Genomic DNA, 17,647 nt, shown 5'->3' on the forward strand with positions numbered 1-17,647 from the left:
TTGGAGCCCTCACAGCTGTGGGAAGATAAACTATGGCAGCCAGGCTGGAAAGCAATTTACTACCATTTAGTATACACAAACCTATGACCTAGTAATCCTGCTCCTGGGAATGTATACTAAAGACATTCTCATCTGGGGTTATTATAGTACAGTCATGTGTCGCTTGATGACAGGGAAACATTCTGAGAAATGTGTTGTTAGGCAATTCCATCATTGTGCAAACATCATAGGGTATACTTACACAAACCTAGTTGGTATAGCCTACTACACACCTAGGCTATATGGTACTAATCTTATGGGACCACCATTGTATATGCGGTCCATTGTTGACTGAAACATCATTATGCGGCACATGACTGTACATATACTGGGAAGTTCACTACAGCTTTATTCAAAGTGGATAGAGAGGAGGAGTTAAACCCTGGGCCCATTATTGGGAAAATGAATGGTTAAAATGTGGTGAATGTACACTATGGAGATGCCATGTAGCACTTGGCAGCTACAGACTAGAAAAACATAACTGCATGGATAGATCTAAAAAATACAGCACTGAGTGAGAAAATTAAGCAACAGAAATGATACATGTGTATATAAAAATAAAATAAAAATATACACTCACAAAAAATAATATATAATTTTGAACACCCTATGAACAAAATAATCTACATAATAGGCATTAGATGGCTTACCTTGGAGGAGGAAGAGGAAGTAAGATATAGAGATTAAATTAAATCAATAAAACAAGAGAAAATGTGTCTTACTAAATAACATTATTAATATAAATTAACAAATACTGTTTTAGGGCCAGCCCTGATGGCCTAGTGGCTAGAGTTTGGTGTGCTCTGCTTCAGCAGCCCAGGTTCAGTGCCCTGGTGCGGGACCACGCCACTCGTTTGTCAGTAATGATGCTGTGGCAGTGGCTCACATAGAAGAACTAGAAGGACTTACAACTAGAATATACAACTATGTACTGTGGCTTTGGGGAGGGGAAAAAAAAAGAGGAAGATTGGCAACAGATGTTAGCTCAGGGCTAATCTTTCCCAGGAAAAAAAAAAAAGACAAGAAAAGAAAAAAGCAAATACTGTTTTAAAAATCATAGGAAATGAAATACTCATTTAAGGGAAAATACAAGAACTTAATTTTATGCTATATCTTATATCAAGTTAAGTTCTTTCTACTTCTTATTTTTGTAAATTATCTTAACCTATGATTGCTGGACTGAACTGATTCTTCCCTTACTATATGAAACCTTTGCCCTTTATTGACAGAGAACCATCAATGTTCACTGTAAAACTGGCTTGCTGTAGTAGAAGTTTATTTCTTTCAATTAGCTAAACTCTTATACTAAAATTTATCTTTTGAGGTTTTATTTTACACGTATTCCTGACCTTACTGTGTCTCCACCTCATGTAATTGCAAATGGAATTAAATTCAAAGATGTAAAGATTCATCTCTTTCCTTCCTTCATCCCTTTCCACAACTGTGTTTTTGTTAATCAACGTAAACTTGGTATGTGTCCATAGATGATTGAAGTGGGGAGCCCCCACATTTGCAGAGAATTGCTTCTAACTCTTTCACCAAAAACAACCATTAAAGGGTCATCCCTAACCAGTTCACTTTTTAAGTGTCATGAGTGACATTTTGTCATGAATGAAAGTGTCATTAAATCACCGTGACAACGATTTCTTTAAAAAATCATCTTTTTAAAAACTATATGTAGACATATTAAACAGTTACCTAAGGAGAGGGATTAAGTAAAGATAACACCACCTCCACTGAGAGCTGTGGATATGAGAAGGGAGATACTATGAATCATCACAATAGCAGATATAAATAATACAATCCTTTTGTAATTGTTCAACACTTTACAGTGTATAAATCATGTTCTCTTAAATTAAGTCATTCAATTCTCACAACCCTGAGGGTAGGTCAGGGATTATTATTACAATTTTAAAGAGAAAATTGAGAATCTAGAGACACTGACTTGGTAAAAGTTAAATTTTAGAAAGTGACAGAGCTGGGACTTGAACAGAGGGCATCTACCTGGAAATCCAGGGTATTTTTCAACTTGCTATACTACTGACACTACCTCTATGCTGCAAGACACAGAGAGAATTGGCTACTTATGTGTATGTGTATTTGATTCAGTAGAAGGTAGGGAGCAGTAAATGGACTATTTTCAAAAAAGTGGTTAATATGACATGGTTTTGAAGGGAGGAAAGGGAAGAGAAGCATCTGACGGAAAGCTTTATCTTGTACTTGCAAGTCCCTATGTTTCAACAGAAGAGGCTCCATTTTTGCCAGTGAGTGGGTTGCACTGCAGACACCCTGCTCACATCTTCAGAGCCTAGGCTGAACATGTATGCATCTGGAGAATGTATAGACCCACCACCGGAGGGAGATATGTGTTCCTTACATCTGGGACCATTAAGACATTTTATCTACACACAACTCTCTCTGAAATTCCAGCCACAATTGACTCCTAGATGTGGGGGAAAAGATAATCTTGCTGTGGCCTTGAGTTAGAAATAGGAAAATTCAGATGGGGGCAGTGATGTCACCAAGACGGCAGAGCAGGAAAACTGAGCCTTTGTCCCCCAACAAAGATCAATAATTAGATAGCTACCCATGAACAAAAACAACTCTGGGAGAGCTGAGGAGTCCACTTAAGAAACTTCAGCAAGACAATGGAACAAAAAACCTGAGAATAACCACACAAAAAGGGAAGGAAGGAGCTTCATTTTACCTGCCTCATCCCAGCCTCCAAGCTGGCCCTGCTCAGCTCCAAGAGGGAACACTCCAGCTAGAAAGAGTTCCTCTCACTGGAAAAGGGAGAGCAGGGTGAGCGACCAGCTTCCTCAGCCATTCAGGACACTGCAGAAAAAAGACCCACTTCAGTTTCACCCCACCCAGAGACCAACAAAGCTGAGACAACATGTAGAGTACAGAGACAGCTAGGAACAAGGAGGAAGAGCAAGCGAGTGGGAGTAACCACGGTTCCCAATGACTTGCTCCGCAAAGATTTGAGCAGCTTTCACCACTGAAGAAACCAATGGCCAGTACAACAGCCTTAGACCTCTTGTGGTTTTCACCTCTGAGATTTTCATCCCACTGGTTTTTGCATTCGTGGTCATCCTGGTCACCAGTTGCCTGAGTCCTTCTACGCTCCCTCTCCTCAGGCCTGGGATCCATACTAGCAGCCAGCACCACCCTCTGTAGCTGCGTGAGTGCAAGACGCCAACCTAGACCCCACAGCTGACCCCCATTACCATGCACGCACTCAGGGCTAGCCCCTCCAGCTGTGGCATCTGCACGCCACTTGCCTGGCTTCCATCACTAGCCTCCACTGCCATGTGTGCACCTTTGGCAAGACCCTGTAGCCACGGAAGTCTATGCTGACAGCCAAGGCCCCCACAACTGCCTGTGGGCTGGCATTCAGCCCTATCTCCTGTCATTGGCCTAAACTGCTGAGCTCACCTGCAGCTAGCCCCTCTAGCTGTACACCTGCACATTCTTGATCTGACTCGCATCACTAGCCTCTACTGCCATGCTCACACCTGTGGTAAGACCCTTCAGCCACAGGAGTGCACCCCAACAGACAAAGCCCCCAATGCTGCTTGTGGGCCCAGATTTGGCCCTGACTCTTGTCATTGGCCTGCACCACTGGGCTCAACTGCAGCTAGCACTCCAGCTCTGCACTTACTCCCTGCTGGCCTGAGTCTCAAAACTGGCATCCACGGCTGTACACCATAGAGACATCCTGCAATCACAGAAGTGCATACTGAGAGTCAGTGCTCCTGCAGCTGAAATTATACCCTCAGTTGGCCCCAGCCCTTGCTGTTGGCCCTGGCCCTTGCCACTCTATGTGTGTCTGTAACTGGCCCCTGCCACTACACAGGCACCTGAGCTGGCCCTGACAGCCAAGCGTGTGCACCACTAGCTCCAGCCACCATAGCAGCCTGGCCAGGTCCCTAGCTGCTGTACCTGAAGAAGACACTGAGGATTCCAAAAGGCCTTTCAGTCACTCCAGACTCCCCACAGTGCTTTCCAAGGACCACACAGTTGTCAGTGTTGTGGATCTGAGAGGCCTGAGCCAATGAGACATCACAGGCCCCTGCCTCAGACCCAGAGCCACAGAGGTCAAGAAGAATCAGGGAAACCTGACACCACCAAAGGAACAGAGTAAACTCCTGGCAACTGACCCCAAAGAAATGAAGATGCATGAATTGCCTGAAAAAGTATTAGAAATAATTAAAAGTGCTCAGAGAGTTACAGGAGAACACAGATAAACAATTTAATAAAAATCAGAGGGGCCAGCCCCTTGGGCTAGTGCTTAAGTTCGGAGTGCTCTGCTTCAGCAGCCTGGGTTCAGTTCCTGAGCGTGGACCTATGCTTTGTATGACCCACATACAAAATAGAGGAAGTCTGGCACAGATGTTAGCTCAGGGCAAATCTTCCTTAAGCAAAAAGAGAAGGATTGGCAAAAAATGTTAGCTCAGGGCGAATCTTCCTCAGCAAAAAAAGAATAATAAAAATTAAAATAATACAATAACAGAATGAGAAGTTCAACTAAGAAATACAAAACATAAAAAAGAAACAAACAGAAAGCTTGGAGCTGAAGAATACAATAACTGAACCAAAGAATTCAATCCAGAGTTCAACATCAGGCTGGACCAAGCAGAAGAAAGAATCAATAAACTCAAAGACAGGTCCTTTGAAATTATCCAGTCAGAGGAGCAAAAAGAAAAGAATGAAAAGAAATGAACGAAGCCTATGGAACTCATGGGACACCATTAAGACAAACAATCTGTGAATTATTGGAGTCCCAGGAGGAGAAGAGGGGAAGGAAGGGCAGAAAGCTTATTCAAAGTAATAATGGCTGAGAACTTCCAAAATCTGAGGAGAGATTTGGACATCCAAGTTCACAAACCTAATAGGTCAGTCCAAAAGTTCATACCAAAATTATCTTCTCCAAGACACATTATAATAAAACTGTCTAAAATCAATGACAAAGAAAGAATTTTAAAAGAAGCAAGAGAAAAAAAATTCTTTCATACAAAGGAACTCTTGTAAGGTTATCAGTGGACTTCTCAGCAGAAACCTCACAGGCCAGGAGAGAATGGGATGATATATTTAAAGTGATGAAAGAAAAAAACTGCCAACCAGAGTATTTTACTCAACAAAACTGTCCTCTAGAAATGAAGGTGAGATTAAAAACTTTCCCAAACAAACAAAAGCTGACGTAGTTCATCACCACAAGAATTGCCTTACAAGAAATGCTGAAAGGAATTCTTCAAGCTGAAAAGAAAGGATGATAATTAGGAACACGAAAACATATGAAAATATAGAGCACACTGATAAAGGTAAGTATATAGTCAGATTCAGAATACTCTAATACTGTAATATGGTGATGTGTTAACCACTTAACTCTGGTATAAAGGTTAAAGGACAAAAGTATTAAAAATATCTAAACCTACAATAATTTGATAATGGATACACAACATAAAATGATGTAAATTGTGACATCAAAAACATAAAATGTATGGGGCTGGCCCTGTGGCATAGTGGTTAAGTTTGGCGCACTCTGCTTCAGCAGCCCAGGTTCACGGGTTCGGATCCGAGATGTAGACCTACACTACTCGTCAGCCATGCTAAGGAGGTGACCCACATACAAAATAGAGGAAGATTGGCACAGATGTTAGCTCAGGGCTAATCTTCCTCAAGCAAAAAAAGAGGAAGATTGGCAACAGATGTTAGCTCAGGGTGAATCTTCCTCACACAAAAAAACCCCCATAAAATGTGAGGAAGAAGAGTAAAAGGGTAGAGTTTTGTATGCAATCAAAGTTAAGTTGTTGTCAGGTTAAAATAGATTGTTATATCTATGAGACGTTTCAAGTAAGCTTCAGGGTAACTACAAAACAAAAACCTATAATAGATACACACAAGACAAAGAGAAGAGAATCAAAGTATACCACTAAAGAAAGTCATCAATTCAAAAGGAAGACATCAAGAGAGGAAGAAAGGAACAAAAGACCGACAAAACAGCCGGAAAACAATTAACAAGATGTCAATAGTAAGTCCTTAACTATCAATAATTATTTCAAATGTAAATGGATTAGATACTCCATTCAAAAGGCATAGAGTGGCTGAGTGGATAAAAAAAAAAAAATAAGACCCAACTATATGCTGCATACAAAAGACTCACTTTAGTTTTAAGGGCACATGTAGGCTCAAAGTGAAGGGATAGAAAAAGATATTCCATGCAAATGAAAACCAAAATAGAGCAGGAGTAGCTATGCTTATATCGGAAAAGGTAGACTTTAAGTCTAAAACTGTAATAAGACAAAGAAGGTCATTATATAGTGATAAAGAGGTCAGTTCATCAAGAGGATACAACAATTGTAAATATATATGCACCCAAAATCAGAACACCTAAATATATTAATCAAATACTAACAGACCTGAAGGGAGTAATAGACAACAAGGTAATAATTGTTGGGGACTTCAATACCCCCACTTTCTACAATAGATAGATCATCCAGACAGAAAATCAATAAGGAAATGTTGGACTTGTTCTATACTTTAGACCAAATCAGCCTAACAGACATATACAGAACATTCCATTCAACAGTAGGAAAATACACATTCCTCTCAAGCACACATGGAACATTCACCAGGATAGGCCACATATTAGGCCACAAATCAAGTCTTAGCAAATTTTAAAAGATTGAAATCATACCAAGTATCTTTTCTGATCACAATAGTATGAAGCTAGAAATCAATAACAGGAGAAAAACTGGAAAATTTAAATATGTGGAAATCGAACAACATACTCCTGAACAACTAATGGATCAAGGATGAAATAAAAAGAAAATCAGAATCTATTTTGAAACTAACAAAAATGGAAACACAACATAACAAAACTTATGAGGTGCAGCAAAAGCAGTGCTAAGAGGCAAATTTACAGCAATAAATTCCTACATTAAAAAAAAAAGATCTTAAATAAACAACCTGACTTTACACCTTAAGGAACTAGAAAAAGAAGAACAAACTAAGCACAAAGTTAGCAGAATGAAAGAGATAACAAAAATCAGAGCAGAAATTAATGAACAAGAGAATAGAAAAACAATAGATAAGATTAATGAAACTAACAGTTGGTTTTTTGAAAAGATAAAAAAAATTGACAAACCTTTAGCTAGACTTACCAAGAAAAAAAGAGAGAAGACTCAAATAAATAAAATTGTAGATGAAAGAGGACACATTACAACTGATACCATGCAAATACAAAGAGTCATAAGAGACTGCTATGAATAATTATATGCCAACAAATTGGACAACCTACAAGAAATGGACAAATTACTGGAAACATGCAATCTACCAAGATAGAATCATGAAGAAATAGAAAATCTAAACAGACCAATAATGAGTAAAGAGATTGAATCAGTAATGAAAAGCCTCCTGATGAAGAAAAGCCCAGTCCCAGATGGTTTCACTGGCAAATTCTTCCAAAAATTTAAAGAAGAATTAACAGAAATCCTCAAACTCACCCAAAAAATTGAAAAGAGAACACTCCCAAACTCATTTTATGCAGGCAGCATTACCCTGATACCAAAGTAAGGATACTACAAGAAAAGAAAACTATAGGCCAATATCCCTGATGAACATAGATGCAAATACCCTCAACAAAATACTAGCAAACTGACTTCAACAGCACATTAAAGATATCATACACCATAATCAAGTGGGATTTATCCCTGGGATGCAAGGATGGTTCAACACATGTAAATCAATCAGTGTTATGTATACCACAGTAATAGAATGAAAGATAAAAATCATATGATCCTTTCAATAGATGCAGAAAAAGCAATTGACAAAATTGAAAATCCTTTCCTAACAATTTGAGTATAGAGGGAACATACCTCAACATAATAAAGGCCATATATAACAAACACATATTTTTGTCTGTCATATTCAACAGTAAAAAAATAATAGCTTTCCCTTTAAGATCAGAAACAAGACAAGGGTATCTCTGCTGATGACTTGATCTTGTGTATAAAAAATCTTAAAGACCCCACCAAAAAACTATTAAAACTCATAAACAAATTCAGTAGACTTTCAGGATACAAAATAAGATCTATACACCAAAAACAGCGAGATTCGGATGAAAGAAATTGATGAAGACATGAATAAATGGAAAGATATTCCTTGTTCATGGATCAGAAGAGTTAATATTGTTAAAACATCCATACTACCAAAGTCTTCGATAGATTTAATACAATCCCTATCAAAATTCCAATAGCATTTTTCACATAAATAGAAAAAACAATCCTAAAATTCATATGGAACTACAAAAGACCCTGAATAGCCAAAGAAATCTTGAGGAAGAACAAAGCTGGAGGCATCACACATCCTAAGTTCAAACTGTATTGCAAAGCTATAGTAATCAAAACAGTATGGCACTGGCATAAAAATAGACACCTAGACCAATGGAACAGAATTGGGAACCCAGAAATAAACTCTCGCATATATGGTCCAATTTGACAAGGGAGCCAAGAATACTCAATGGGGAAACAATAATCTCTTCAATAAATGGTGCCAGGAAAACTGAATATTCACATGCAAAAGAATGAAATTGGACCCCTATCTTATACCACTTACAAATATTAACTCAAAATGGATTAAGGACTTAAATGTAAGACCTAAAACTATAAAAAGAAGAAAACATGGCAAAAAAGCTCCTTGACTTTGGTCTTTGCAATGATTTTGTGAATATGACAACAAAAGAAAAGCAACAAAAGAAAAAATAAACAAGTACAGTGACATCAAACTAAAAACTTCTGCACAGCAAAAGAAACAATCAACAAAATGAAAATGTGACTTATTAAATAGGAGAAGATATCTGCAAACTGTATATCTGATAAGGGGTTAACATACAAAATATATATGGAACTCATATAATTCAATAGCAAAAAAATAATCATCAGATTAAAAAATGGGTAAAGGACTAGAATAGATATTTTTCTAAAGAAGACATACAAATGGCCAAAGGTACATGAAAAGGTGCTCAACATCGCTAATCATCAGGGAAGTGCAAATCGAAACCACAAAAAGATATCATTTCACGTTTGTTAAAATGGCTAGGATCCAAAAGACAGGAGAGAAATGTTAGTGAGGATGTGGAGAAAAGGGAACCCTTGTGCACTGTAGGTGGGAATGTAAATTGGTGCAACTACTATGGAAAACAGTATGGCGGTTCCTCAAGAAATTAAAAGTAGAACTACCATGTGATCCAGCAATCGCACTTCTGGGTATACATCCAAAGGAAACAAAATCACCATCTTGAAGAAATATCTGCACTCTCATGTACATTGCAGCATTATTCACAATAGCCAGGACATGGAAACAACCTAAGTGTCCACTGATGGATGAATGGATAAAGAAAATGTGGTATATACATACAATGGAATATTATTCAGCCATAAAATAGAAAGTTCAACATGGGTGAACCTTGATGTCATTATGCTAAATGATATAAGACAGACAGAGTAAGAGAAACACCTTATAATCTCACTTATATGTGAAATCTAAAAATGTTGAATTCTGTATCTGTATGAGGTGATGGAAGTTAACTAAACCTGTTGTGGTAATCATTTCACAATATAGGTCAATCAAACCATCATGCTGCACTCCTTAAATTTATACAGTAATGTATGTCAATTATTTCTCAATAATACTGGAAATAAAAAAGTTGAACTAATAGAAACAGAAGGTAGATTGATGGTTACCAGGGGCTGGGAGGTGGGGGAAATGGGGCTATGTTGATCAAAGAGGACAAACTTCCAGTTATAAGGTGAATAAGTTCTGGTGATCTAATGTACAACATAGTGACTATAGGTAACAATACTGTATTGTATACTTGAAAATTGCTATGAGAATAAATCTTAAATGTTCTCACCATAACAACAACAAAATGGTAATTATATGAGGGAAAGGATGTGTTATCGTGGTAAATATTTTGCAATATATATGTATATCAAATCATCACGTTGTACATCTTAAACTCATACAATGTTATGTGTCAATTATATCTCAATAAAGCTGGAAAAAAAAGTAGGAAAATTCAGTCTCCATTAGAGTACCTAGTTTGAAGATTCTATACCTGTATATTCCACCTATTGTTAGATGTAAATAAGTTTACATGTTTACACATAAATTAATTTAGTTACTTAAATGTTTTCCAAAATTTTCTTCTTGGAATGTTGATCATTTTAGTTTGGAAAGATTTTAATAGAGCATGACTCATTTAAACAGCTTTTATCTTATATAGCAACTCTAAACACTTTCTCACAGCCTCCCTATCCAGTACACTCTTGGACAAGCTATAACTTCCTAAGAAATTATTTTTTTTAGTATTCCACATGGACTCATTTGGAACTCTCTCTTTGGTAACGTTAAATAATCAATATGTAGTATTTCTCATTCTTTTGAGGATGCACTAAAATCTTTCTTATTACCATTCCGTGGATAAAATCTTTCTTTTAATATTTTAATTTTTTTATAAAAATGCTAAGTTAAAATGGCAACTATTTTATTTATAGATGCATAGCAACCTTGGCTTTTTTTCCTTATAAATCTATAAAATAACATGGCTAAATAGTTCATTTGTATTCATAAACAGCTGTGTTTTAAACATAGCGTTTTTTCCCTAATATGAAAGTAATTCATTATAGAATCCTGTCAAGAAGATAAACAATATGAAAAAAAAGTGAAAACTACCAACCTATTATTCTACCACCCAGAGAGTGGGTGGAGAACCATTATCCAAATGTTGTGTTTCCTTATGGTGGCACAGGCATAACTGTATCTGTGTGCCACCAACACAGTTGTCTGCGTATGTTAGATGACAAAGAGACAAATCCCAAGTGTTAAATAACTAATGTCTCATAGCGTTTGTTGTTTACAAGTCAATTTTACCTAGTTTATTTTTTTTAACTTTCACTAATTCTGTAGAAAACATCTTTCTTCTCACAGTTTTAAACCTGAAACCACAGCTTCGCAGAAGTATAGTTTATTACATGAGCAGTTGCAACATTAGCCAATCACAGACTCAGATTCCAATTCAATTCTCCTGGCATTTCAAATCCCAGTATTCTTCCCTTGACAATCTAGCTACCTCATGTATTTGGATTCCTGCTACAATTTGTCCTTTTGACTAAATTAAAAATCCTTCTAAAAGTTTGCCTTAAAACACCCTCAGAGTGTTACTAAATTAAGGCTAAATCTCAAGTATAAATTATCAAGCAATTATACTTTTGGTTTTGCCTGAGCAGAACACCCCACAGATGATGCCGAATACAAACTATTTACACACTACCATAGTGCATTTCTTGTAAAAACGTTGGGTCTGTAGCAGAGATTTGCTAATCAAATTCAGAATTTGATTCGAAATGCCTCCGGCAAGCAGCCAATCCAGTTATGAAAGAACAGAAGCGAAAACCAGAGCCTGGTGAGTCTCCTCCAGAAGCTAGCTGGGTCCTTTGCTCTCGTTAACAAACTGGTTCCATAGGAAATCACAGAAATTGCTGCTGAAATAAAAATCATAGTTAATTTTTTCAATAAATTATTGGACTGTACTAGACACAAAACATGTACATTTTTGAATCTAGACTTATAAAATATTCTGACATGTTTTAATATAAACAGGAACATTTCCAATGATTGCTTGGATCTAAAATGTTTTTCCACTTGACATTTGTTTATACTTCCTAGGAAAGAAACTCTATTTATGGATAACTGAATAACACAAATAAACATCAGAGAGAGCTGAAAAATCAGCTTTGATTATGCATGAAAATCTACAATGTCATTGTGTACTCTTATGCCGTATTCTGATTGCCTGTTTATTTTTACAGAACTGCTGGTGAGCCTATGGAAGAGGAGCCAGCCTTGTGAAGTGCCAAGTCCCCCCCACTGATATTTCCTGTGTGTGACATCATTGTGTATCCCCCCACCCCAGCACCCTCAGACATGTCTTGTCTGCTGCCTGGGTGGCACAGATTCGATGGAACATAAACACTGGGCACAAAATTCTGAACAGCAGCTTCACTTGTTCTTTGGATGGACTTGAAAGGGCATTAAAGATTCCTTAAACGTAACCGCTGTGATTCTAGAGTTACAATAAACCACGATTGGAAGAAACTGCTTCCAGCGTGCTTTTAGTATGCTGGGTGACCCCCTCCCAGGCCCAAAGTATGAACTAGAAACACCCAGTGCAGTATGAGATACTGTTAATTACATATGCTATGACAGCTAGCGAAATTTGGGGCAAAACCTGAGAAACACTCATTCCTGACATTCTGATCAGCTTTTTATTCAGTAATATTTTGTTAAAGTCTTTAATTGTTTACAGGATTTGCTTTCAGCTATGAACGGATAGCAATTCCTGACAGATCGTAAGAGTATTTTCGTTTTGTTTGGTTTTCGGCCTTTGTTTTAACACATGATTCAACTCTCGTTAGTAAGAGTTCAAGATGGAGGAATTGGGATGAGGCTTTTTTCAGTGGAATAAACCATGCTATATTTCAAAGTCCAAATGCCAAAGGAACCTCCTCGCACACTGTATGTAATGGTGCGATATTTTATGTCACATTTTTTGAGAAAAATTACCCTATTTCCCTAACATCCCTCTCTGTGTTCTCACACACAGGAGATTTGCGATTGTATTTGAGGATGAGGTGTCCCTGCTCCCCTCATACATCCCTTGCTCTGATGGCAGTAGCTCTAAGCATATGTTCCATGGAGGATTTTCAGTGTCTTTGAAAAGTCCAGAACTTTTCAAAGATTGTCTTAATTTATTCCAAATCTTTCAAGAGCTTATTCTCTCACTTTTCTTTTTCTGCCCTCCATCACTGCCTTTCTTCTTACCTTTCATCCTTCCTTTCTATAAAAAAGTTAAAGATTACCCATAATCTCTCCAATTACTCAGGAGCTTTGAGTTTTTAGTTTATTTTTTTACTTTCCAGGTTAACACAGTTGCTTGGTCTGATGTGTTCTTTTAGCTGTGAAACCATTGAGATGAATATGGCTTAATCAATGTTACTGAATTTTCCAGATCTTTGAAATGTGTTAATGAAGGCATCGCTTATTTGAATTCACCTTGAATTGAGTTAACCTTGATGTTGTGCCTTCATGTGGGAAAAAAACCCCCACAAACTTAACCTTTACACGTGTTGCCTTAGTGTCAAAGGCTCAAGATAAAGGACATTTATTTCTGAGATTAAAAGCAACTTACTAAATATAAGTAGGTTATCCTCCTACCTCCCAAAATTCTATTTCAATGCATAACTCAAAACACCTAAAGACATTGATGTAGAATACCTTGCAGTATTTAATATCTGACAATGCTTTCAAAAGAGTTGATGTTTCTTTTTATATATTTTCCTCACTCAAAGGTTATATTAAAGCCATAAGTGAAGATTGTCATGCTTTTATTCAGCAATCTGAAAGAAACCTTAATTAAAACAAGGTTTTAGGGAAGGCTATGATATGAAAGTTATGGAACAATATGGTTCTAGTTAAAGAGGACTCTAACCTGTAAATCAAAGATGAAAGATTTCACTCAAGTAGAATTAAATAACTCCCTTTTGTTATACAGTCAGACCATATTTTTCATGCATTTGGTTTATTTAGGATTACCATTTTAATTTTAAAGACTTTTATTACATATACAAAAATGGCTCAATACTTGGTTTAACATCTTAGAAATTTGAGACACCCTTTGAAATTGGAAATCTGAAATAGAATGTAATTCAGTAGTAGATAAAAATTGACTTTCATTGCATAAGAGTAAGGTCAATCTAGATTCACAATAGTAATGAATTTTTTTGTAAAAAAATTCGTGATATTTTCGGAGAAATTCACGCCAATCATATTTGCTAGCTCTTGCTATTTTGTTGTAATTGCTTGGGGAGATTTATTTAAAGAAAATAAAGTAGTGAAGCCAATGTCTCAATAAAGTGACTCTCCCCTTTAAAAAGGAAAGTTATATCATATTTTAATTGGAAGCATAATTGTGACTTTTTAAAATCAACTTCATAATTACAAATCTCTATTATTACTCTCAGTCGTCCTAGGTATTTTTTAGATGTTGAATAAGAAAATGAAACAGTATAGTGCAAACATACTACTTTACTGAAGTTTCTTACAATAATTTTGCTGCATACTTATGCATAGCCATCAATCTGATAAAGCCAAATCACTAGGACATCTCCATGGTTATTTAGATTTAAAACATGACACATTAATGAGATAATCACACATGCTTCCATGTGATACCGTACCCAATTGGTTGCAGTTAGAGTCTTTAGGATACACGGAGAGGCAGATAAACTGTGGAGAGGATTAATCACAGCTGAATGTAGTTGTGAGAACAGAATGCCAGTGCTTTTTGATTATACCATTACAAGATGTAGTGTAGCCCTCAGGGACAGAATGGAGGCTTTTGGAGAATATCAACACTTCTTTTGAAATAGACCAGCACTTTTTGAAAGGGTAGTTTCACTTGGTGTAGTTTTCTTCACTTATATATTTAATTTTTATTTCTCACAATAGTTCCCAGTAAGAAGCCATTACAAGAATTCCTCTCTCAGCGTTATCAATAATATATCTTTTTCTGATCCATACTTTGAGGATAATCACATAGGCTTTCTCACAATCTCATAATAACTTATACATGATGAATAAAAGTAATATTTTTTGAGAAATTTATTAGTAAACAATGCTAGGAGTTTAATAAGACTTGATAACAGGTACAACAAGACAAGGTAAGAAAATTAATTTTCTCAATTATATGGTAATCTGGGGTTGTAGGTTAAATTAAATCAGACAGTTTTATTAGATAATAAGTTTAATGGACCTCAAACAGTAATAGAGGCTATTTAATCACTGTTTAGTACATGAACTATTTTAAAATATTTTGATAAATCTATGACATCAATAGTGGAGAAAAAAGTTAGCTTTTCGAGAAAACAGACATACTTATGGAAAACTACTACAAATCGCTTTTCCATTACCAATCCTAGGAACTAAAATCTTGCCTTCAGTTTCAACTATAACCCTTTGCAAAACTCACACACCTCTCACTGACAACATAGTGGATTTGAAAGCAGGACATCTCACGCAAAGATTTCAGAAACTACAAGACTGGTCTCTCCTAACAATTCAGTACTGTTTTATTTCTGAAGGTCATTCATAAAGTTTTGTGGATTTACTGGGTTTCTTTACAGACTCCATATGGAAATAAAATAGAATGATCATGTGGAAAGTCTCCTGAGAGAAAATTTCTCTTCAATCAGCACTTCTATACTTATTTTTTATCCCAGCATTCATGTTTAAGACAATTTATTTAAATATTTCTTACTATTTGTCTTTTGAAAGTTTACTCTCAATTTGTCTCAATGAAAGTATTAAATGTCTAATAGCCACAAAACAAACAAGCCAAAGGTTTCTGTCTTAAAAGTGCTTCATTCTGAGCTTGAAATAATCACTCTGAGAGTTTGACATTGTCATTTCTAGCGGCATCTATCTTAACAATCTTTTCCTGCTTCAGGAATGAAATCACTTGCCTTGCCGAGAAAATAGGGGGAAAAAAAAAGAAGTAGGAAACAACACACCTGTTCAACTATTCCATAAAGAGAATATTTTCACCTCCAAGAGAAATGAAAACCAGATGATCTATGCTAAGAAATGAAGGCATTTTACTGTTGTCTTCAAAACTGATCATCAGCATGGTCATGATCATCATCAAATATTTCTTGTGTTCCCAAAGGACACAATTATATTTTGGTCTCTAGCAGTATTTTGTATTATTTACTGTCTTTTGAATGAAGTATTATGAGTATTGCATCACCTTCATCAACACCATCACTAAAATATATAAGTGCCTGTGTGGCTTCTTTTCCTCGCCATAGTTACATTGAAAATCATAGCCCTCACCTCCTAACAGCTCTACTCCATCAAATGCTTCATGAAGCACAGCATGATTGTCACGTGGCCCGAGTATAAATTTTTTAGATGAACATAGTATACTCACACAGGACTGTGGAACTTGGTTTCTCCAAATCAACTGCAGTCCATTTTTTCTGTAATCTACCTGGCTGGTTTTATATAATGGTTTATGCAACAATGAAGTCAGTTATTGATATGCTGGAAATAGCTAGCTTAGACAATTAAACCTTAGACTATTGATCTGGGGCTGTTTGGACTTGATCTCAATCGTAGGGTAATAGGATGGTAACAATTTCTCAAACCATCTTAATTCTCAAACTGGAACATTTAGCAACTACATGGTGACTCCACCGTACAGTGCCAATCTTTCTAATCAATAATTTCCTTTCCACCCTTCTCTCCTTCCGTGTCCAACTGCCAATACCAAATTGCCATATCTAAACTATCAGAATAATTTATTAAATATCTACTATGTTTTTTAAATAGAAAGAACTTTGACAACTTATTATCTGAGACACCACTAGGTATACTTCCTTTCATGCCATTTTATGTAAACACTCTGGTGGATACTCTATCTTCCTTTTTATCTCTTCCTTTTCAAGAACCATTTGACTTTTTTACTATTCTCATCTTAAAAGATAGATCAAGTTATTGTGTTTTGGTCAATAATTTTGGACTTGGCACTTTTTTTTACTTACATTGAATTTTTCTTTTTGTGTTAAAAATAGTTTTCCAGGGGGCCGGCCAGGTGGCGCAGCTGTTAAGTGCACGCGCTCTGCTGCGACAGCCCAGGGTTCACCAGTTCAGATCCCGGGCGCGCGCTGATGCACTGCTTGGCAAGCCATGGTGTGGCGGTGTCCCATATAAAGTGGAGGAAGATGGGCATGGATGTTAGCTCAGGGCCAGTCTTCCTCAGCAAAAAGAGGAGGATTGGCAGATGTTAGTTCAGGGCCGATCTTCCTCACCAAAAAAAAAAAAAAATTTTTTTCCACCATTCTTGCTACTACCTAATTGTGTTGTGCTAGTTATCACATAGATAAGATTGTACATATATTTTTCTTGCCCTTTGGATAATATCTTTATGAGTCAAACCCACAAGCATAAACTCCAACCCGAACGAAAAATGGCAAAAGAGAAATTTTAAATCAATGTAATTTGGAAGTAAGATATTTTCAGACTATTCAAAGAAAACTGGAGTTTTTAAATTTTTCTGTTTAGGCCTTAGGCACATTAGAGGCAAATGTTGCAACATCAAATAAAATAAGGAGGCTCAAATGTTTCCTGGGACATTGTGGACATGGCCTTTAAGCTTCATTGTGGTGCCCTTTCTTGGACTTGGCATTTTATGACAATTGATAGAGATCTTGCAGCAATTTCTGGCTGTTGCCTTATTAGCTTAAAATCGAGTAGAAATGGAATAATAATAATAATAATAAAAACTTAGGAATTAAGAATTCTAAAATCTGAGAAGGAATGGCGCTTCTTTGGATAAGCAAAAATTGTTTTTAGATAAAAATCTCCACATGCTAGTCCTAAATTCTAAGAGTCTCAAACTCTTTCTGGATAAGCAATGTCAGTGTCTATCTCCACAACAGCCAGGTTACATGAAATTGCCCTTTCAGTGGTTTCTGGGTATAACAAG

The 17,647-nt window shown here is 36.5% G+C and overlaps 1 protein-coding gene across 1 annotated transcript in view; it reads left to right on the plus strand.

The window, feature by feature from the left end:
- The window catches only part of HDAC9 (histone deacetylase 9), an 809,523-nt gene extending 797,337 nt beyond the window's left edge, over positions 1-12,186 (plus strand). Inside the window, exon 26 of the mRNA XM_058526733.1 lies at positions 11,913-12,186. Within this exon, the coding sequence (XP_058382716.1) occupies positions 11,913-11,952 (40 nt within the window). The 3' untranslated portion in view covers positions 11,953-12,186. The remainder of the gene's footprint in view (positions 1-11,912) is intronic.
- The last annotated feature ends 5,461 nt before the right edge of the window (positions 12,187-17,647 follow it).

Source organism: Diceros bicornis, chromosome 3 (assembly GCF_020826845.1).
Source record: "Diceros bicornis minor isolate mBicDic1 chromosome 3, mDicBic1.mat.cur, whole genome shotgun sequence".
NCBI lineage: Eukaryota > Metazoa > Chordata > Mammalia > Perissodactyla > Rhinocerotidae > Diceros > Diceros bicornis.